This window comes from Leptonychotes weddellii, chromosome 2 (genome assembly GCF_054177405.1).
Source record: "Leptonychotes weddellii isolate Sample4059 chromosome 2, ASM5417740v2, whole genome shotgun sequence".
Classification (NCBI taxonomy): domain Eukaryota; kingdom Metazoa; phylum Chordata; class Mammalia; order Carnivora; family Phocidae; genus Leptonychotes; species Leptonychotes weddellii.
This window is the reverse complement of record NC_138370.1, coordinates 73,011,334-73,034,592: the sequence shown is the minus strand read 5'-3', so window position 1 is coordinate 73,034,592 and position 23,259 is coordinate 73,011,334. Positions and strand designations below refer to the sequence as shown.

Genomic DNA, 23,259 nt, shown 5'->3' with positions numbered 1-23,259 from the left:
AAAATCTGAAGTCTAAGGAAGGGAGAATTTGTATTTCTATCAATTAGAATATGTGTTCATTTTGACCAAGAGCTCTTTGATTTATTAGGGCTGTTATTATTGCCTGTTAATAGATCAACTGAGGTTCTATGAATATTTGAGAAGCATACATCACTTTGTCTTTTTCAACAGGTATTTTTTGTAGAATCCAAAAAAATTCCTAAATAAATTCTTTGTTCTGATAATTATTGCTGTGTAATATACTCCAAAACCTAGTGTTGTAAAGCCACATTCACTTTATTTTGCTCACTATTTTTGTGGCATAGAGATTCAGGAAGGGCTTAGCTGGGTAGTTCTCCCTTGGGGAGTGTCTCATGCTGACGAGGTCAGAGGTCAGCTGGGGGTGCAGTTTTCTGAAGTTTGGAAAGATCCTTAGACTCATTAGACTTTTAGTCCCACCCCTGAGGTAAGACTTCAGGCAAGTCACTTTATTTCTCTGGGGCTCATTTTCGGCACATGATGAAATAAAACCAATAAATCCTTTTGAGCATTCTTTCAGCTCAAAAGTTCTGTGATTCTATGAAATGCAAAAATAATATTTGGATATTAACAGATACAAGTCACTGTGCATAATTCAGATTATTCTACAAACAGAAAATGTTACTAAATGAAGGGAAAACATAGGATTGAGGTAATGAAGTAAAATTTTTTGTTGTGAAAATAGAAACATCTTGAATCAATTTTGCCACTAGAGGTCACTAGTGTATCATCTCAAAGCGAATACATGCAATCAAGTCACCCGCAGTTCCCTAGCTACTTGGCCCCAAAATGGCATTCGTGGTGTCTTTAGGTTTATTCTGAATATCTGCTGACAGTTGTCAGAGGCATATGTTGGGATGAGGTCACATTGGTTGTCACTATAGGTGATGTTTCATGTGTGCCTAATGTTCTGAAAATGTGAAGAGCCCTGACTAGAACCACAAGGAAAATTACTTCTTTGGCTATTCTGGCCTCTCACTGGGATATGATAATGAGCAGTGAGGTGCTTTGACAGAAAGTCAAATGAGCTCTGAGGTGGAAAGACATTGTGGAAATACAGTATCATCCTCTAATGCAGCACAGACACGTCTGCTTTTTATTTTTTATTTTTATTTATTTATTTTTTAAAGATTTTATTTATATATTTGACAGAGAGATAGAAATAGCAAGAGCAGGAGCACAAGCAGGGGGAGTGGGAGAGGGGGAAGCAGACTTCCCTCAGAGCAGGGAGCCCGATGCGGGGCTAGATCCCAGGACCCTCGGGGCTCGATCCCAGGACCCTGGGATCATGACCTGAGCCGAAGGCCCACGCTTAACAACTGAGCCACCCAGGCGCCCCACGTCTGCTTTTTATAAGACAGAAAAAGTGGTAGAACATTTATTCATTCATTCATTCAACCTGTATTTATGGACACACATGTAGGCACCAGGATTGGCAATGGGGTTACATTAATGAAGAGGATCAACTGGTGCCCTCAAGGAATTTAAGGAATCAGGTATAGGAGGTTTTAGATACAGTTAGTTCTTACAGACACCATGCCAGGTAAATTTCCCTCAGCTATTTTTATTTTGTCTTCCCAACAGACCTTTAGGATAAGCCCTATAATTCCCATTCCTATAGATGGCCCCTCGCAGCACAAGAGCCAGTGGCTTTTATGAGGTGATGTTAAGAGCAGACGATACACTTTCACATCAAATCCAAAACTGAACGACAGAGATACTTGCAAGAAATGTTAAAATTCTGAGTTGGGCTGTGGCCAGTGATGCTTGTTAGACAAAAATATTAAAATCTATTTCAACAGAAAAGCCTTTGGAAGGGAGGAACAATGCTCTAAGTGAAATTAATGCCCTGACACATAAAGATCCAGAGAGATCACCTCTGAAGAAACTTCTGTAAGAAGGATGAACTCTAGAGTACATCTGATGGCCATATCAATTTTCTCCCAAAATGAAACCTACATTGTATTTTCTTACAATTTGCTTCCTGTCGTACATAAAGAAACTCAAAACCCACAATTCTTTCATTAAGGATGAGTAACAAGGCATTCTGGGCTCTTTCCATAACTTGAGGACCTATTTCTTCTACAGTTTTAAGAGGACTTGAACTGATTTAAATTAGTTGTCATCAGACTGTAGACCAGACACAGAGGATGTTTCTGAGCAGGGACACAAGCAAAACCATCATCCCTGAGTAGCAAGGCTTTCTCTTGTTTTCTGCCTTCACTAGAAAAGAAGAAAGGGAGCCTGGACAAATCTCTGCTTCAAACTGAGGATGCTTTGATCTGCTTTTGCTGTGATGAGTATCACTACCCTGAAAATTATTCATTTTAACCATTATTTTAAAACAAACTACCAACAGGTTTGTCCTTCCTTCTGATTGTTGCAAAGTATGGTGAAACAGTGAAAAAGAAAGGGTAGGACTCCAAATTAGCTAGAAAATATGACTTGATTTATTTTAAAAACATGCTTGTTACTGTGCCATTGACTTTCCCACTGATGCTTCTTCCATGCTGGCTAGCGTGCTTCTCTTCCACTTCGACTTCGAGGCCTCCCACCATCACTTTACGAGACAGACATCTTGTAGTATTTCCCTAAAATAATTGTGTGAGGAAGGAGGAAGGAAGATGGGAATTTGTCATAGAACTAAAGATTATTCAAGTTAGAGGTGTGCAGGGAGAGGCAGTCCGAATTGAGCCCTGAGCGTCAGGACATGTTCTTGCTGGTAGGCCAAGAGCACAAGGTCTTTACCCAGACCAGTTCTTGGGGTGTGTCTGCAGAGAGCTACTTTAAGGGTTGAGGTAATGCCTCTCCCTGGTTAAAGAGCAAGCTTGCTTCCACTAACTGTAAAAGCAATAGATTCCCTGAGCTCAATGTTCCTCCCTGTACCGTAACCCACTGTGTATGCAGGCACCCATCTGGGCCCCCGGCCTCTCTACTGTGGGACTTGGGAGACATGGAGAACAGAAGCAAACCAGCACGAAGCTCATGCTGCTGGCGAGCTCTGCGTAATAAAGTCCTTGGACTTGGACCAGGCACCTCATGTCTCCTTCCAGCATTCATGAGTACGTAACAGGCTAACTTGTTAGCTTATAAGTAATGTAAAATCTCAGGGGCGCCTGAGTGGCTCAGTTGGCTAAGCATCTGCCTTCGGCTCAGGTCATGATCCCAGAATCCTGGAACTGAGCCCCGCATTTGGCTCCCTTGTCAGTGTGGAGCCTACTTCTCCTTCTCCCTCTGCCCGCCGCTCCCCCTGCTTGTGCGCTCTCTATCTCTCTCTGTCAAATAAATAAATAAATAAAATCTTTAAAAAAAAAACAAAAAAAGGTAATGTAAAGTCCCAGAGTCTGAGAGAGGAGCTCTCCCAAGTTGGTTATTTTTAGTGAAACAGTTACTAGAGGAACAGAAGACTATGAGAACTATGCCTATATACTGGAAGTAAGAAAATCCACTAGCACTTGCATTTTAGGGAATTGCTAGCGACGCATGTTCATTCTCATACAAAACATTAGTTTCACTATTACCCTGACTCCTATGCCCTTCAAAGAATCACTTTGTCCTATTAAAACAGAATCCCCTTTATGCTCCCAGAGCCCAATGATTAGTGTTGATTTTAAAGCAGATTGTTTTATAAAGATTTCGTGGAACAGGCACCCAGCCCAAATGATTGATAATGGTAGATTTCTGTATAGAGAATCACAGAAACCCAAAATAATAAAAACTGGAATGGAGTGGCCCCAAAATAAATCACTCAAGAAAGCTTTCAGAACATGGCAGGCATGTTACCAAGGGCTCGATGGCCAGACACAACCAAACCATCACAGGTTGACTCTTAAATATGGAAACCATCCGTTATCACTCACTGGTAGTGTTATTTGATAAATTCAGTGGTATTTTATGTAATATTAGAGAAGCAGAATGAACTTTATTACAATCCCTCATTTGAGGAAACAGGAGTCTATAGTAAAGTGACTCATCCCCCACAGACTTACGGTTAATTTCAAATTTGGATATTCTACAGTATCTAGCTCATAATGAACATTGAAATAAATTTTTCAATGGTAAATATATGAAGAACTGAATGGATGAATATAGGTTGAGCCAGAACTGGAACATAGCTTTCCTCTTCTTCAAACCAATGCCTGTTGCAAGGCTGATAGATCAGGCTTTCTGAGCCAGTCATTTGCACACCAACATCACACTTTTTGCCACATTAAATTAACCATTTAATTAATATATATTTTTTAAAATTATTTTTAAGTAGGGTCCACACCCAGCATGGAGCCCAATATGGGGCTCGAACTCACAACCCTGAGATCAAGGCCTGAGCTGAGATCAAGAGTCAGATGCTTAAAGACTGAGCCACCCAGTTGCCCCATAAATAACATTATTTTTTAACTTGGCTTTGTTCTAGGCAATGACATCAGCAAGTTGAGGGTTGGTTGTATTATTCATATTTTTTGATTACAATAAAATATGCAATGATTTTTAAAAGCTAATCTTGTACAGCCAGAGATATGAGCACCAATCTTTGAGAAACTGATTAAACATTACTTTGTGTAGAGAAAAATAAGCATCAAGACTGTATAATCATTCCCAATTACTTTCATTTTTGCCATAAAGTTCAAAGCTTGATTCCATGAAGACCCTGAAGTCCTTCTGAATTCTCATTTGAGAAACTCTAAAAATACACTGGTAATTTCTTACTTTTTCTCTATTAAACCAATGAATGAAAATAACTCTCATCAAATTAGCCAACTACTGGTTATCATCAAGAAATTATAATCTTGAGAAAAGTATACATGAACAGCTTAATTTACCAAATAGCAGTATGGTATACTATTTTTTTTAAGATTTTATTTACCAATTTGAGAAAGAGAGAGAGAGAAAGAGACAAGCAGATTCCGTGCTGAACACAGAGCCCAAATAGGGGCTCGATCCCACAACCATGAGATCATGACCTGAGCCAAAATCAAGAGTCGGACGATTAACTGACTGAGCCACCCAGGAACCCCAGTATGGTATCCTATTAAGTTTTGAAATCAATTTTCAACAGGTACAGTATATTCTTTACTCACCAAATTTAGGACAGCACTCATTCTCCAATGAATTCAATAACCTTTCAAGGGAAAAAAATAAGTAAAAAGGAAAATGTGAGTTCTTATTTAGGAATGAGATGAAACATATTTTGCAAATTAATGAGCTTAAAGTATCAGGGAACACACCTGGTTACACTTGAAAGTTATCAAAATGCCTCCGTTTAGCATATCTCACTTTAAAATATCCACAGTATGTTTAGAACTCTCTAATTACTTAAGACAAGTTAGAAGTTTCATGTTCATGATGAGATTATGTCAGTTTGGAACATCAAAATGATCTTGGAAGTTCTCTACTATTTATCATTTCTTCCTCACATGATACATTGCTTTGTAACAATAGTTTTCAATTTGGAGTTCTCCATTCTCTATGAAGAGAATTTTAATTTTATGCTTTTACTTAGATGTTTTATAATATTAACATATGCATATCCCAGATAACAAGTGTTCTTCTTATAATTAAATATTTCTGTGTAATTTCAGTGGTTTCTTTTTGTATGTGTGTTTGCCTTGCTCAGAAGAAGGGAAGTTTTATGGTTATTTTAAAACCATTTTTAATTGAAAAATATAATGCAAATATGGAATACTGTATAAAAATAAATGTATAGCTTAATGAATGTTCACTTCATGACTAGTTTGCTAAAATTTCAACTCCCTTTTTATATCCACTTGGGTGTACTGTTCTTTTTTGTCACATTTTTGTTATTTCAAGGATTTTTCTATATTCAAGGGCAGATCTTAATTATTAGCAACACTGTTTTATCAAATTTGCAACATTCTGTGATTGATGTATTGCTCTCTAACTTTATGGTTATCTTTGGTATGTTACATTTTTTGAGATAGTTCATCTAAAAACTTCCTTTAAAGTCTAAATTATCTTACAAGATATATGCTTCGTCCCAGAATTTTTAAAAAGGTGAATACTCTAATCATATTCTACTTGATGGCAATCATTTTCATGCATCTTTTAAATGGCTTTAGCATCCAAAATAAACCTAGATTTTTTGGTCTGTTTTTAAAAAGATGTATTTAAAGTGTCCTTTTATCTATAGGTTTCTTTCCATTCTTTTTCCCCCAGTGCAATTTATTTTCTTTTTGTTGAAGAAAAGGGCTTCTTTTTTTTGTTTTTGTCTTGTTTATTTTTCCATAGCCAGATTTTGCTAATTTTGTCCACGTGGTAGATTTAATATATTTCTCTCTGCCCTCTGTATTTCCTGTTAAATTGCTACATATTTATGGGCTTGATCAGGTCAGGTTGAAATTTCTTTTCCTTTTTTTTTTTTTTTTTTTTTTGCAAGACTCTTTCATAGGTGGTGGTACATTCTTCTTCCATCTGGAAATAAATGCTGTCTAATGGGTTCTCTTTGTGATGTTAGTGATGTTTGTGCTCTAGATTAGTGTTTCTCAACAGTCTTTTTCATTATACCCCATCCCCAGAGCCTTTGAGACATTTTTTTCCTCATCACACCCATCTCTTATGAAATTGTCTTTTGTGAAGCTTGGAAAACCATTATTTCTTCAAGTATTTTTCAGAACCATACTCTTTCCTTTCCTTCTGGGACTCTGATGACACAAAATGGTATCTCTTTTATTGTCTTTCATTCCTGAGGTTGGTTGGTTTGTTTTTCCCAACATTTTTCTCCCTGTAGTTTAGACTGAATAATTTCTACTGAGATTTCCTCAAGTTCACCAACTCTTCCCTCTTTCGTCTTCATCCTACCACTGATTCTTTGCAGTTTTATATTTCAGTTATTTTATTTTTCAGTTCTAAGGTTTCCTTTTGGTTCTTATTTATAGCTTCTATAGGGTTGCTTATACTCTCAGTTATAACTTCTGTTTCAGGATTTTTAATGATTGCTTATTCAAGTAGTTTTTAATAGTTGCTTAAAATCTTGTCCAGATAATTTCAACATTTGTGCCATCTTAGTGTTGCTATCTGTTAATTTTTTATACTCATGCGAATTGAGATTTTCATGGTTCTTTATAAGCTGAATAATTGTGGATCCAGTCATAATTATTACATTATGATACCATGGGCCTGGTTTAAGTCCTATGGAGAATGTTAATATTTTTGTTTTAGTAAGAATTTGAATTGGTTAGGTTGAGGCTGCAAGTTCCAACCCACACTTTCTTTGGGCCATGGTTTCAAAGTCATTTCAATTTGGAAAGTCTTTGCAGTGCCTTATTTTCACTTAATTCTAATGATCCTAGTAACAACTCAATAAAGTAGGTTTTATGATACTTAACTTTACAGATAAAAAAGATAGGTTTGAATTCAGCCTAACACAAGCTATACGATATTGGACAAGACGCTCTTTGAGCCTTAATTTCCTCATCTGCAAAATGAGTTTGATAATACCTACATCATTGGATTGTTTGAGGACTGAGTAAAATAATACATGTAGCATATTTAGCATACTTCAAACCCTAAAGAAATCATGGCTAGTCTTCTCATTTAAAAAAAATCAGTTTCACTGAGGAAAAATAACATATAATCAAATACAAACAATTTAAGTTACAGAAGATTACTTTTGACAGTTGTATATACTGTATAACCACCAATAAAAATATTATAGAACATTTCCACTCTAACGGAAAGTGCCCTCATGCCCCTCTGTAGTCAATTCTCTATCTGTCCTCAACCCCAAGCAACCACTGATTCAACTATCACAATAGATAAGTTTTGTCTGCTCTAGGGTTTTATATTAATAAAATCAGACAGTCTGCACATTTTCTGTCTGGCTGTTTTCACTTAGCATAATATACTTCAGATTCATCCATATTGGTTTGTTACTTTTTATTGCTAATATTCCATTATTTTACAGGGATATTTTTTACTATTGATTGAAAAAGTTCTTAGATATTCTGAATTCAAGTCCTTTTTAAGATCATGTATTATGGCTATTTTCCCCAGTCTATAAATTGTCTTTTATTTTCTCAATGGCGTCTTTCAAAGAGCAGAAATTTTTAATTTTTACAAAGTTCAATGAATCATTCTTTTTCTTTTAAAGGTTTGTTTGATTGGGTGTTTTGTTTTGTTTTGTTTTGTAACTGTTCTCAAAAAAATATTTTTTTTCTTTGGCTTCTTCTAGAAGATTATAATTCTAGCTTTTATGTTTCAGTTTATGATCCATTCTGAATTAACATTTTTTGTGTATGCTAATAACGAAGGAGTTGAGGTTCAGTTTCTTTTCTCCATACTGATATCCAGTTGTTCCAGCTTATTGGGAAAAAAAAGCCTATCCTTTCTCTTGGAAATACCTTGGTACCATTGTGAAAATCAATTGACCATATTATGTGTAGGTTTATTCCTAAATTCTATTGTTTCATTTATCTATGTGTCTGTAACAATACTCCATTTATTTCATTGCTTTAGCTTTATAATAAGACTTGAAGTAAGGTAGTATAAGTCCTCTAACTTTGTGGTTCTGTTACAGAATTGTTATTCTGGATCTTTTGTTTTTCCATATGAATTTTATTTTATTTTTTTAATTTTTTTAAAAGATTTTATTTATTTGAGAGAGAGAGAATGAGAGAGAGCGAGTACATGAGAGGGGGGAGGGTTAGAGGAAAAAGCAGGCTCCTAGCTGAGCAGGGAGCCCAATGCGGGACTCGATCCAGGGACTACAGGATCATGACCTGAGCCGAAGGCAGTCGCTTAACCAACTGAGCCACCCAGGCGCCCTCCATAAGAATTTTAGAATTAGCTTTAGGCCATAATCTATGAGAGAAGTGAAATTCATGGGGCCAGAATCACAACTTTCTAGGCTCTCTGTCTAGGGGCAATTGTTGGATTTGATTTCCTAAAAACATGTTAAGGACTTCCGTGTGTATGTTCAGTTTTATGTCTTTTAATGTCTTTGTCTGGTTTTGGAATCAAGGTAACATTGTTCTTATAAAAAAGGTTGAAAAGTATTCTTTCATATTTTATTTTCTCAAAGAGTTTGTGTAGAATTTATATAATTACTTAATTTCCAAATTTTTTACAAATATCTTTGTTATTAATTTCTAGTTTAATTCCCCTGTGCGCAGAGAAAATATTTTATATGATTTCAACTATTTTAAATTTGTTGAGGTTTGTTTCATGATAGTGAATATGTTCCATTTTCTTGAATATTCCATGTACATTTGAAAAGAAGGTATGTTCTAGTTATTGAGTGGAATTTTCTGTATCAATTAGGTCATACTGGTTGATAGGACTGTTAAGGTTTTCTATATCAATAGTTCCCAAATTTGCCTGCACTCTGTTGAAATCACCTTTGAATCTCCTTAATGCCTATATCCCAACCCTAGAGATTGTGATTTAATAAGTATGGGGTGTAGCCTGTTCTTTAGAATTCTTAAGAGATTCCCAGGTGATGCTAATGTGTAAGCCAAGCTTGGAACCTGAGTTCTGTATCCTTACTAATTTTCTGTATATTGCTTTACAAATTACAGAGAGGGGAGAGATGAACTCTCCAAATGCATTGTGGGTTAATTTCTTATTTCAGTTCTATCAGTTTTTGCTTCAGTGCTATTTTATAGCACTATTAGGATTTTGCATCTTCTTAAAGGAACTGACCCCGTTATCTTGTTTTAATATGAATTCCCCTGATTACTAGTGAAGGTGAGCATTTAAAAAAAGATCTTTCTGGTTATTCAGTTTTCCTCTTCTGTGAGTTGCTTATTTGGGTTATATGAATAAGTTTTTATATTAAATTGTTAGAATTCTTTATATTTTCAGAGCTTAACTATATTCTCCCAGTCTGTGGTTTTTCACTTGATTAAAATTATCTTCTCTTCTGTTTTGAAAACTTTTCTCTCTTCTGTTTATAAAACAATCAAAATTTAATCTTTTTGATTAACGAATGGTACTGTTTTGTCTGGTTTAACAACTTCTTCCTTAAGGTGATGTCATAAAGACATCCGTTTTCTAAAAGTTTAGAGGGTTTTTTTCACATTTACTTCATTTGGAATTGAGTTTTATTTGTGGTGGAGGTCAGAATCTAATTTCATTTTTTATATGAATAGCCAATCTAACTAGAACCACCATCATTTGTCTTTTCTATAGCCAATTAACATAGTTATTATACCAGGGCGCCTGGGTGGCTCAGTTGGCTAAGTGTCTGACTCTTGATTTCAGCTCAGGTCATGATCTCCGGGTCATGGGATCAAGCGTCCCCACATAGGGCTTGGCACTGGGTGTGGAGCCTGCTTGGGCTTCTCTCTCTTACTTTCTGTATGCCCCTCCTCTCTCTCTTTCTCTTAAAAAAAACAAAAAAAAACAAAAAACAAAACAACCACAGAAACAACAAAATTATTGTACCATTTACACTTTCAAGAGTCATGCATAGTTCTTTCCCACAACCTGCCCAACACTTATTTCTTATCAGACACTTTTAGTGTATACCAACTTCCAGGTACAGGTACTCTAATTTCTTTTTGTCTATTCTTGTGTCATCACCACATTTTAAAAAGTTGCTTTTAAAATAGAATTACCATATAATTCAGTAATTCCACTTCTGGATATATACCCAAAAGAATTGACGAGAGGGTCTCAAAGAGATATTTGCACACATCATGTTCATAGTAGCATTCACAATAAGTAAAAGTTGGAAGCAACCCAAGTGTCCATCAGCAGATGAATGAATAAACAAAATGTGGTATATACCTACAATGGAATGTTATTCAGCCTTAAAAAGGAAGGAAATTCTGACACATGCTACAATATGGATGAGCCTTCAGGATGTCATGCTAAGTGAAATAAGTCAGTCACAAAAAGATAAATACTGTAAGAGATTCCACGTACATGAGGTACCTAAAGTCGTCATATTCATAGAGACAGAAAGAATGGCAGTTGCCAGGTGCTGGGGGGAGAGATAAATGGGAAGTTGTTTTTTAATGGGTATACTTTCAGTTTTGCAAGATGAAAAGTGTTATGGAGATTGGTTGCATGACAATGTGAATATACTCAACACTACTGAACTGTACACTTTAAAATAGTTAAGATGATAATTTTTTTGTGTTATGTATATTTTACTCTATTTAAAACTAAAAAGAAAAAAAAGGTGCTCTAACAACAAAAAAAGTTGCTTTTAATAGTTCTTAGTCTTTGGTGTTCTGCAGTTTCATCAGGATATATCCACATATGGAATTCTTTGTTTTAAACCTGCTCAAGAATAAGTGCTTCCTGAATCTGAGCACTCAAATATTCCACAATCCTGAAAAATTCTTAGTTATCATTCTTTGAATACTGCTCACAGCCATTCTCTCTAGTTTCTCTTTTTGACACTCCTATTGGATATACCCTGGGCCTTTCTTTCTTATTTTCCATTTATTTAGGTCCTGTGTTGCATTCTAGTACATTTTCTCAAATTATGTATCATAGTCCAGCCAAACGTATACTTCTCAAATACTGAATGGAAGATTTTTTATATATTCCTTAAAAAGATTAAGGCGGTATGTCAGCAAACTGAACCAGAAGTGAAAAGTCAAGAAACAGACAGACATAGGCTCACCTCTACAACTCAGGAGAATGTGCCGAAGCCAAAACAATACAGTATTACTACCTTGTACTCAACAAATATTAAACACAAGCAGGATGCCGCTTTGTGTCAAGCGCTAGATATCAATGAACGCTATCAAGCCAGATTACATTACATGCCAAAGCCTGGCCGCAGCATTTCACACTGCATGTATGACCTTGAGCAAGGCATTTATTCTTAAGCTTCAGTTTTTTTCTGTGGGTTGCTGTGAGAATCAAAATGAGGTAAGGTGAGCGAAAGCTCTATATTAAGGTATTTTCTCAATTCTAAAATATTCTTAAATGGTCAAGTGCACTGTGGATGTAATAATCGTTTGGAAAGGATGTGGAGATGAACAATCCACTAGGGGTGTACTTAACGAACTTTCCGATTTGGGAAGTTAAAAAATATGGAAAAGTCTGCTTTTAGAATTGAGGTACCTCGGTATTGTACTGGCTTTATCCATTATGTCCACAAATGCCCTTTTCTTAAATTTGAATGATTTCTCTCTCCCCCAGTATTTGATTTTACCAACCTCCTTCCTGACAGCTGTCAAAATTTTCCATACTGGCTTTCTGATCCCAATTTTCTGGCTCCTGCTGAGACTGAAGAGCCGCTTTCTTTGGACTGGTTTTCTCACGCTTAACTTCGCTTCTGTACTGTCATTGGCTGTTGCTTTTACCGGACCCGCCTACAACAGCCTCAATCCTGATTGGATGCCAACGTCCTTTTTGTTAGGGCAAAAGGTGGATCCTCGGGCTTTGACAAAGGACGATTGGGGCGTCGTACTGCTAATGCGCAGGCGTACCTTCTTGAGTGGGGATTGGTGGGCGACGGGGCGGGACGGGGCGGGACGGGGCGGGACTCCCGACACGGCGCACGCTCTGTGGGCGCAGAGGGCGGGGCTGCCGGTACCAGTTGGTCCAAGTGTTGGGGCCTGAGGCGTCTTCCCGATCCCTCCTACTCCCAGAGCCTTCAACATCAGGTGAGGACAGTCGTGGGCAGCGGAGGGCCTGGCCCCGGGCGACTGGAGTTGCGACCTCGGTACAGCCGAGGAACTGGAGGGCGGGGAGGGCTGGACGCGGCCCGGGGCACCAGGCGCCCGGGAAGAGCGGCCTGGGCATTTGGTGGGCGCCTCAGGCCTGACTCCGTGAAGAATCTCTGCGCAACCTCCTCATCTCATTATTGGGCCCAGTTGTTCTTTGGGGGAGGGGTTGCTCCCGTCCCTGAGGCGGACCTCCCGCCGCCTTCTCCCGCCTCTTAGTCGAAGGCCGCTGTCCAGCCTCCCGCCCTGAATTGGGACTGCAAAGGGGCGTTTGGGCGGGATGGACCTGGCACGCCTGCACTTGTCCGTGGTTGCTCTGCCGAGAGCCCGGGAGGTGGCAGGAGAGGACGCCAAGGCGGGGAGGGTGGCGAGCGAGCGGTAAAATAAGGGCTGGCGACAGCTTTCCTGGCACCGAAAGGAGCTCCCGGGTTAGTTTCTACTTGGGCTTCCCTCAAGGATCCTGCCGAGCAAGTTTTGGGGAGTTAGGACCGAAAAGGAGAAAGAAGATGCCTTTCGAAAGGCAGGACTTTTGTTATACAATATATCGATTCCACTACTATGACGTAGCAATGTTAAGGACCTGCTCTGCTATGTCCCCAGCACTGTATGTCTGTACCTGAGGATCCAAAGCTATGCCTATATATTCTGTGCCTGTACTCATTGATTAAATTCACTATAGCTAGCCATTCTCTGGGGATCTAGCTTCCGTTCCAATCCTCATTTGGCCAATCCCTTAATCTTGTGGAATCTTGAAACTGGATTTGTCTGACCAGAACAATTCAAAACTTGAACAGACAAACCATTTTGAAAGTTGATGCAGCTTGAATGGAATGAAATTTATCTTCAGTTGCTTCGTAAAATATCAAAGGAATGTAACATCAAAGATTGCAAAATATTTGGCAAATATAGATTAGGGCTGTATTTCCATTATACAATGGAAAAAACAGGGACTTTATAGTTAGACCTGCTTTCAACATCTTGGTACAAACGTTGGCTGTGAAGTCTAAGGCAGATACGTAGCCTTTCTGAGGTATAGTACCCACAAATATAAATCACAATGCCCTTCTGTTGATTTGATGAACTAATAATATATGTAAAGCATTTAGTATATTAATGAGCAATGACATTATTTTAGTAGTCTTACTTGTTCACTAGTAAGCGGATGATATGAAAATCAGTTTTAGATGCTGAGAAGTTGGGTGGTTGAAGTTGGATGGATATCAGGAAAAAGTCTCAAAATCTTAGGTCTCAGAGCATACCTGTGGTGGTGTGATGGAAAAAACTAGCCTAGTAGTGATTTGGGGTAAGCCGTTATTATCTTTGGCCTCGGTTTATTTGTAAAATGAGGCAGCTAGACCAGATGATTTTACCAAAATTTCTTTTTGTGGCCTGAATTAGAGCCAAAAGGTAGAGGAGATAATAGCTAACATTATTGAATACCTTCTATGTATGAGATACCATTGCAAGTTATATATATCAACTCATTCTTACAACAAAAATATGAGGTACATACTCTTACCCTCGTTTTACAGATGAGGAAACTGAGGCTGAGATGTTAACCTTGCTCAAGTTTCCAGAGCTTATAAGTAGCAGAGCTAGGATTTAAATCCAGGTAATATAAATTTATGTCCTTTATCACTGTGCTAAACTGCTTCTTAACAGTGGTACTGTTCAGGGTACTATAAGAGAAGGTAGAGGTCTCCTTTGGTAAAACAGTAGTCTTTGATCACAGGTATGTGGGCATGGAAAAATGGGTCCATCCTAATGATTGTCACACTTTCTGACTCTTGTTCTCTCTGTACTTTTTGCTTCCTGGACTTAAATTACCAAAATAATTCTAGATTCTCTTCTACCAACCAAGGCTAGATGAAAATAGGCCCAGAACGTACTGTGATTTTTGATAAAAGCTTTTCAGATTCAGCCCAGGCTTAGGTCAGAGTTGACAGATCTGGGAGAACAATATCCATTTCGGAATGAAGGCAGCTTTAGGATAAACAGATCAGCCTTAGAACCCCACTCTCCTTTCAATGTCCTCATGCTTGAGATACTTTGGTCTGGATTTTCTTTTCACATCGGCTTTGCATTTTTGTACAGGAACAGAAGGAATTGAAAATGAACTCTTTTTTTTCTCTTTCTTTTCTTTTCTTTCTTTCTTTCTTTTTTTTTTAAAATTTTTTATTAAGTTGGCTCCACGCCCAGTGTGGAGCCCAGTGCGGAGCCCAATGCGGGGTTTGAAATCAGGACCCTGAGATCAAGAGTAGGATGCTTAACCAACTGAGCCATCCAGGCACCCCAAAAATGAACTCTTAAAAGCACATTTCACATGAAATTGGATTGATGTGATAGCAACTATAGACTGAGAAAAAGACTGAGTTTTATAGTTGAAAAACTCAGTCTGGTATTAAGTGCATATTATGACATAGTACCTGTGCTAATGTAGACATTGTGAGGTTTGAGGATTGATCCTATTTTGAAAGAAAATCTGTGGCTAGAATACTTTGATATAAAGAGCTCAATGAGGGGCGCCTGGGTGGCTCAGCCATTAAGTGTCTGCCTTCGGCTCAGGTCATGATCCCAGGGTCTTGGGATTGAGCCCCGCATCGGGCTTGCTGCTCGGCAGGAAGCCTGCTTCTCCCTCTCCCACTCCCCCTGCTTGTGTTCCCTCTCTGTCAAATAAATAAAATATTAAAAAAAAAAAACAAAAAACTCAGTGAACCTTCTGATCTTATATATATATAATAAATCAGCTTATTACTCTAAATTTACTGGAAGACCTTGAATATATACAAGAATAGCATTTTGAGGCTAGCCTGTTTAATCACATCAGAATACGAGAAAATTGCTGTTTGTCTTTCTTACCGCGCAGAGGTAGCTGGCAGTGCTCTTGTCTGCTTCATTGAAGAGTCATGAATACCCTTTTGCACAGGGCTGCCACATAGAGTTGGCAGATTTTGCACTGTACAATCCTCGAGGTGCAATCTTACACAGACTATGATGTGAATAGTGTTCTCTTGGGTTGTGTTGTATATCGCATAGCACTGTCCTTGTGCCCACTGGGCTTTTGTGCTCTTGCCTCCACCCCAGTCTTCAATGTGTGTTTCTAAGCTTCCCTCTAATAAGCCTCCTCCACCCCATTTTTCTGCCTTTTTTTCTTTCATTTTTTTTCAGATGAAGTCAAACTGTTGATAAACCATACAAAGATTTTCTATCGTTTGGGTTCCTTGTGGCCAAAATTTCAGAAACTGGCTTCATTATTACATTGATCAATTTGGAACACTTTACTTTTGTAGAAGAATTTTTGGTTTAATTTTAGTGTTAGACTGAAACATAGGCAAAAGAAGTATTCCACATCCCTATACTAAACCTAGTTTCAAAGTCAGTTGCATTGATTGCATGATTACATGTTGCTTTGCTTGTGTATTTTATAACTCTTCTCAGCTGTCATGAAAATTTTGTTTTGTATTCTTAAAAACACTAAATATTAGGATTTTGAAGCACTTTTGTATATTATTTAGCAGGGGAAATAGCCAAGCTGCAGGCTACTGTTGCTGAGTACTCCCAGGATCACTTTTGCTTTTGGCTGTTGCCTATGTCATCCATCCCAGACCTGTGTTAGCCAGGTCAGTAGCTGAAATGGTAGGAAAAGTGCTCTTCGCTATGTCAAGTGCCAAATAAAGTTTTCACTGCTAACACGCCACCTCTTCAGTTATAAAGCAATATGTTGTCGACTGAATGGAGAAGGATAATTTTTGAAGTTGAATAATATAAAGAATTTTTGAAGAGATTTTTAGTAATCAGTCTACTTGGATTCATGTAGATGTACTAATATGTATTACATATTAATATATGTTTATATATTACATATAGTATATAATATATATGTAACTATATATATTACATCTTTTTCACATGGTTTTACTTCTCAGGTTCTTTTTACTTCAGAAAAAGTTTATATGCATATTACATATTATGTACGTGATATATTACATATGTATAATGCAGATGTAACATGTATATAATATGTACATATTATATCACATACATATGTGTGAACTTTCTCAGAAGTACAAAGAACCTGAGAATTAAAGCCATATGAAAACAATTTGAGGGAAATAGCTCTAATGCTAGATAAGTAGATAGATGCTAGAAGACTCAGAGTAGATAATTATTAAACATTAGGTCAGTTTTATACCATTTGTAGCTAGCTAATTCTTTAATAATGCTATGTAAAGGATGTTTACATAGACAAATGATCTCTTATTTCAGAGGTAGTTTATACATACACTGAGCATTTTATTTTCACGTTCATGCTAGTATCTGAAGTGTCACACAATTTTATTAACTGAAACTGTGAGGGAATATTCAATACACTGATAACTCTTATGATTCTAGTTCTAGAATGTAGACATCCTTGTTCAGTAGGTCGGGGTTCTACTATTTAGCATATAGAGGCATAAAAATGCTTTGGTATAAAAGGTGCTCTATAAATAATTTGTTGAAAGAGTAACAATATTGACAGGTCTAAATTGCTTCAGTGAGTAGATTAGATTGCTTACCAGATCTGTTTCCAGTAATAATCTGGCTTATTTAAAAATCTTGAGCACACTGAATATGAAATGAATGTTAGCTATAGAGCAGAACATGTTTCACAGGAATTTTATGTTTTAATATTTTGGAAATTTTTAGAGAGAACACACCTGTGGGTGGAGGGTTGGGCAGAGGGAGAAGACAGAGAATCTTAAGCAGACTTTGTACTAAGTGTGAAGCCTATCACGGGGCTTGATCTCATGATCCTGAGATCAGGACCTGAACCGAAATCAAGAGTTAGATGCTTAACCAACTTAGCCACCCAAGTGCCCCAATATTTTGGAACCTTTTACAGAAACAATAAAATGTTGATATTTATTTCCTTATACACATCCTAATTAATCTGTTTTAACCATAACCAGGAGGTAACAAATTGATATTTTTCATTTTTCCCGTATTAGTGTTTCAGATAGCTAGTATTTTTCTCTTGAACTTTATCAATTAAAAGTATTAAATGGCATATGTAAAATAATACTTTATTTTTTTTATTTTTATTTTTTAAAGATTTTATTTATTTATTTGACAGAGAGAGACACAGTGAGAGAGGGAACACAAGCAGGGGGAGTGGGAGAGGGAGAAGCAGGCTTCCCGCTCAGCAGGGAACCCGATATGGGGCTCGATCCCAGGACCCTGGGATCATGACCTGAGCTGAAGGCAGACGCTTAACGACTGAGCCACCCAGGCGCTCCTGTAAAGTAATTCTTTAATAATGAAAAATATTTTTAAAGAGATTTGTCTTTATCCCTATCATCATCCTTAACATAAGAGCTTTTTTCATTTTGCTGTTCTCTTTATTTGTATTTATGTGTATTTTACATAATTTACATCAGTGAATACACAATTTTGTAAACATTCTTCCATGTTATAGTCATCATAATTATTTTTAGTAGCCACTAGATTAGAAACTACAGTTATTAACTAGACTCTGAATGGACAGTTTCTGTTGTTTCCAATTTCATGGGTTGTAAATAAGGTTGAAGTGAATTTTTATGTATATAATTTTTTTCCTTCTTTGTAATTTTCCTTAGGTTAAATTTCCAAGAACAAAATTGCTTATTAAAAAATATTTAAATGTTTTTGTGAGTATAAGTTATTACCATACTGCTTTCCAAGAAGATAACATATTTAAAATTTCTAATATTTTGTATTTGTTCTTCCATAACTTTGATCATTATCTCCTTTAAAAAATTTAGTAAATGTACAGTGGTATTTTATTGCTATATGTTTCTGTTTCTAACTTTCTCTTATTGCAGACCATTCATCAAGGATTTTGTACCCAAGACCCAAAAGCTTGTTACCCGAGATGATGAATGCCGACATGGATGGTATGTGCTTTATTTTCCTTTTTGTGAGTTCCTGGTTTTGTGGATGCTTTTGGCTTAATTAAGCAATGGAAAGAACAGAGAAGCAATATTTAGAGGCTTGGATTTGGCTAATTTACTTATATCCTTTCTAGTTCTAGAAAGGATTGATAATGGCAAAACAATTTATCTTCACCTTGGTGTCCTTATCTGCCATGTGGGCATCTAACTGTTTCCTTTACAGGGCTCTTGTTTAAGTCAAGTAAGATAATATAAAAAATTTTGCATATCTTTAAGTGCTACACTACACAAATGGTACCTAATGTTAATTAATAGTAAATCTGAACCTTTGTATTACAGCAGTGGATGCTGAAAATCAGGTGGAACTGGAGGAAAAAACACGACTTATTAATCAAGTGTTGGAACTTCAACACACACTTGAAGGTTAGCTTCCATTTTGTAGTTTTCTTGGATAATATCTAATTAGTTGAAATTGTAAGCATTTGTTTTGCTAAATTTTGTTAGCGTGTCCCCAGTTTTTAAAAGTATAAACTTCAAAGTCCATTTCAATAGTTTCTTTTCCCTCCTGCCTGCAGCTTTGGCTAGTGATTTTAAAGAACAGATGTGCTTCAATAAGAAAGTCAAATAGTGTTCCTGTGCATCCCTCTGGGGTTAATGTAATGCTGTTTATTACATGAGAGCCCCTTAAGCCCCTGCCTTGTGTTATTACTAAGTCCACTTTAATAAAGCTTATACTAAAGTTTTTACTTTAAAAGTGTTTTAGCTTCAGAGATTAAAAGTGGGTTGATCTGAGTTTTTTCATTTTCTGAATGTCTTACATAAAATTAATACTACCACTGCAACATCTTGGTTTTTAATGAAATTAAGAGGTTGTGGGTGTTTTGTTTTGTTTTAATAGCAGGGTGAGCAGATCATGTCATTTCACTGGCTTCCCATTTCACAGTTAATAAAAGCCAGGTTACTCTCTGGAAATCTGTTACCTCCTTTTACCTTTCAGAGTCAGTCATGTCACACTCTCTGCCTCATTCATTCTACCTCAGACACTGACCTCCTTGCTGTTCTTTCAGCAAACTTCTACTGAGGGTCTTAGTGGTTGCTGTTCTCTGCTTGAATCTCTTTCCCTTAGGTGTTCGCATTCTATATGGCTCATTCCCTCATTTCTTTTAGGTCTCTGGTCAAATTCCCTTTATCAAAATATCGCTGACTATATGAATATAAAAAGGCAGCTTCCCTTTTGCTTCCTGGGACTCTTACCCTTCTTTTTTCTCCTGACCCCTACTTGGTTGGAGCCCCCCAAATGCACATGTGCCCACATGCACATTAGAATGTAAGCTCTGTGAGGGCAAGGGCTTTTGTTACAGTTGCCTCTAGAACAGTGCCTGGCTCTTAAAGGGCACCCAATACTTAGTTGTTAAATGAATGAATGGAGAGAATGTTTTATTTGATCATTAAGAACTATGTCTTTTGAATTTCTTGCAAATGTAAAAATACAAAATGCTCAATTGCTTGGAAACTGACTTTCCATATCCAGTGTATAAATTGAGTTGTATTTGCCTGCCACATTTTCTTAAGCATTTCTAACAAAGATGTTACAGTTTTTTTTATGTTGGTAAGACATGAATCAAAATTCACATTTTAAAAACCAAGTCCGTATCTTATGGAAATAACCATTTTAAGAAATAACTACTCAACATAGATGCTATTTACCAACATTTAGTCTAATGTGAAATCTCTTAAGAATTTTGGCTATTAACTTGCACTCAGTTTACTTTGTTTACCTTAATTTCTAAAGTTACCTGAATTTAAAAGCAGAAAATTTAAAGATTGTGTTCTCTCTCTTAAGAATGAATTTTAAATCTTTTATAATATGGAGTCATTGCCATCATTTTATTGATACTGGACTTTTTTATTCTTAAATACAGACCTCTCCGCAAGAGTAGATGCAGTTAAGGAAGAAAATCTGAAGCTAAAATCAGAAAACCAAGTTCTTGGACAATATATAGAAAACCTCATGTCAGCTTCTAGTGTTTTTCAAACAACTGACACAAAAAGCAAAAGAAAGTAAGGGATTGACATCCCTTCTGTTTTATGGAATTGCTGCTGATCTTTTTTTCTTTAAAACCTGGATAGATTTAAAAAGTTATAGTACTTTTGTTTGTGGCTTAATTGAATATTTATGAAGATAATGTCAGATCTAGGCAAAATTAAGAGCATAACGGAAGACTTCATGAGTTTGTGTATAATATGTTAGTCTATGAAAACATGCAAATGTAGAGACTTTATAATTAGAAATGCATATATTTATGAAACTTGAAAATGAATGTTTTATCAAATTTGCTTTGATTTATAAGTTTAGCACTGTCTTTTATTATAGGCATAGTAAGAGATACAAGAAAATAACCACCGTGTTGTGAAAAGTGACCAAAATCATGTACTGAACGCACAGCTTTATGTACCCTGTCCACCATGTTGTGCCTCTTCTCCATTTGCTTCTTCCTTTCCATTTCCCTTCCCCTAAGGAAAAAATTGGTTTTACATTTGTAAAAGTAATTTTAATAGTTAATCATCTGTGAGAGTAACCTGAGCTTGAATTGTTGAAACTTACTAAAATAAGATACTTTCTCAGTTAGGGCTTCTCATAGTTAATAATAAGATAGGATTGTTGGTTTCTCTTTAATCAGTTGAAAACAGAGGCTATAAATATGAAGACTTTTCTTTGCAACGGAATTGTCAAATTGGGAAGGTTTGGTTGTTAAAACCTTCCTTTTGCACAAAACGTGGAGAAAGATTAGTATCTGGAAAGATGAGCTCTGGTTATACATTTGGAATAGAAAATTTTGAGAAAAACATTAATAGGATGGGAAAGGTACCTGGCAAACAGTAAGTAGTAATCAACTCCAAATTGTTTTTACTCCAGATTTGTGTGATCTCTGACACAGACTAGATATATGTATATATATATATCTCCGAGAAAGTAGATTAAATGTGACTAACCTTATGTCAATCACATCTGGAAGAGAACAGTTACAAAGAGTTTAGTCTTAACCTTTATTTGTAGTACCCAGCAGATCTTTTGCAAAGTCCCTTTAGGGTGTATTAGTATCGGAATCATGAATAATAAAATGAGGGAGTTTTACATGTATACTAGAGAATTTTCTGTAAACCTAACTACTTGGTTTGCAGAGTTTTAGTCACTCTTTTACGGTTTCTAAAAATTTAGTTTGTAGATTCCATCTGGTAAGAAAATTAGTATCAGAAGTAGTGTTAAAATGTTAAATAGGAAAAGAGATCCACTAATACAGTTTTGGTTGTTAGATTTGGGCTTTTAATCCTGGAATAATCTTATGTTTGTATTGGTGTACGATTCAATGAATGACTTTAGCTGTATGAATATAATAGTTATACTGCAAATATTTTGCATCCCTTTTGTGACCTAATTTACAAACATTTAAAATTGTGTTGCAATTTTGCTTTGCTGTTTAATAAAAAGCTGTTTCAGAGATTGTGTGTGTGTTAATATAGTAACTGTGGTGTGTATAATGGTGTAGTGGTATATCCAGGGTTGTTCAAAGGCACAGGGTTAAGTAGCGTATCTTATTTAAGTACTAGTTACTGTATGTGTAGGGGAATATTTTTATTAAAACAAACGTTACAGGATATTATACATTAAGTTTTTGAAATAAAACAAAGAATTCGGAGACAGACCCAGGATTGCCAGGGGAAAGGTGGTTATAATTTTTAGGTTAGGCTAAGCTCCTGTAACAAGAGATATGCTAATAAAATAATATAGAAGTTTCTCTCCCAACTAATGGTCTTGATGTTAAACACTGCAAGCTAGCAGGCTTTGTTCCACATAATGATTCAGGGACTTGAGTTGAGGATAGCTCTGCCATTTTTGACCATGGCTTCTAAATCACTCTAACTAATCACTATTCTAATTTACAGAGAAACTACATGGGACACGTACGCAAAGTTTAAAGGGTTAGGCCTGCCTGGAAACGGCACATATGTTTTCTTACATTCCAATGGTGAGGAGACTTAGTTATATCTAGATTGCAGGAGCTGAGAAATGTAGTCTTTGGCTAGAAGCCATATTCCAGCTATAACTTTATTACCGTAAAAGCACATGGAGGATTCTGGTAGCAACTAGCAGCCACAGCATTCTTCTCTTGCTGTTAAGTCTCTGTGCACAACCTTCTTCCCATGCATAGAACATACTCAACCCCTCCTCACCAGTTACTGATTCAACTCAAAATCCAGGATCTTCATCAAGGTCCATCAGTTGTAGATGTGGCTTCTAATAGTCTGACAACGTCTAAACTGATGGGAAAATTATTTCCTCTCACCCTTAAGTCTGCCCATTTATAATGGTGTAGTGAGGACAGGAAACCCAAATAAAACCTCTCAACTTGGAAAATGGAATAAAGGGAAACATGTATTGATTCAAAGCGACTGTGGGGATATTCCTGGGAAACCCTAAGAAGAGTGTGTCCCTGATGATAAAGAAGTTCCTTGGGACACCTGGGTGGCTCAGTTGGTTAAGTGTCTTCTGCTCAGGTTGTGATCTTAGGGTCCTGGGATCGAGTCCCGCAAGGGGCTCCTTGCTCAGCGGGGAGCCTGCTTCTCCCTCTCCTCCTGCCTGCCGCTCCCCCTGCTTGTGCTGTTTCTGACCAAAAAAAAAAAAAAAAAAA

The 23,259-nt window shown here is 36.8% G+C and overlaps 1 protein-coding gene and 1 long non-coding RNA gene across 3 annotated transcripts in view; one reads left to right on the top strand and one right to left on the bottom strand.

The window, feature by feature from the left end:
• LOC102728594 (uncharacterized) overlaps window positions 1–12,363 on the bottom strand; it is a 106,886-nt gene extending 94,523 nt beyond the window's left edge. The window contains exons 1-2 of one of the 2 annotated variants that reach the window (XR_014142845.1): window positions 12,150–12,363; window positions 5,094–5,134 (exon numbers count right to left, since the gene is read on the bottom strand). This is a non-coding gene — a long non-coding RNA (uncharacterized LOC102728594). The remainder of the gene's footprint in view (window positions 1–5,093; window positions 5,135–12,149) is intronic. The other variant, XR_014142844.1, reaches the window with a different exon arrangement.
• Window positions 12,364–12,393: 30 nt separating this feature from the next.
• Window positions 12,394–22,068, top strand: SCOC (short coiled-coil protein). The gene is given in 5 exon segments (XM_006752390.3): window positions 12,394–12,456; window positions 12,458–12,599; window positions 18,500–18,571; window positions 18,908–18,991; window positions 20,491–22,068. Coding segments are annotated over 5 exon segments (489 nt in total). The 5' UTR covers window positions 12,394–12,408; the 3' UTR covers window positions 20,634–22,068.
• Window positions 22,069–23,259: the final 1,191 nt, after the last annotated feature.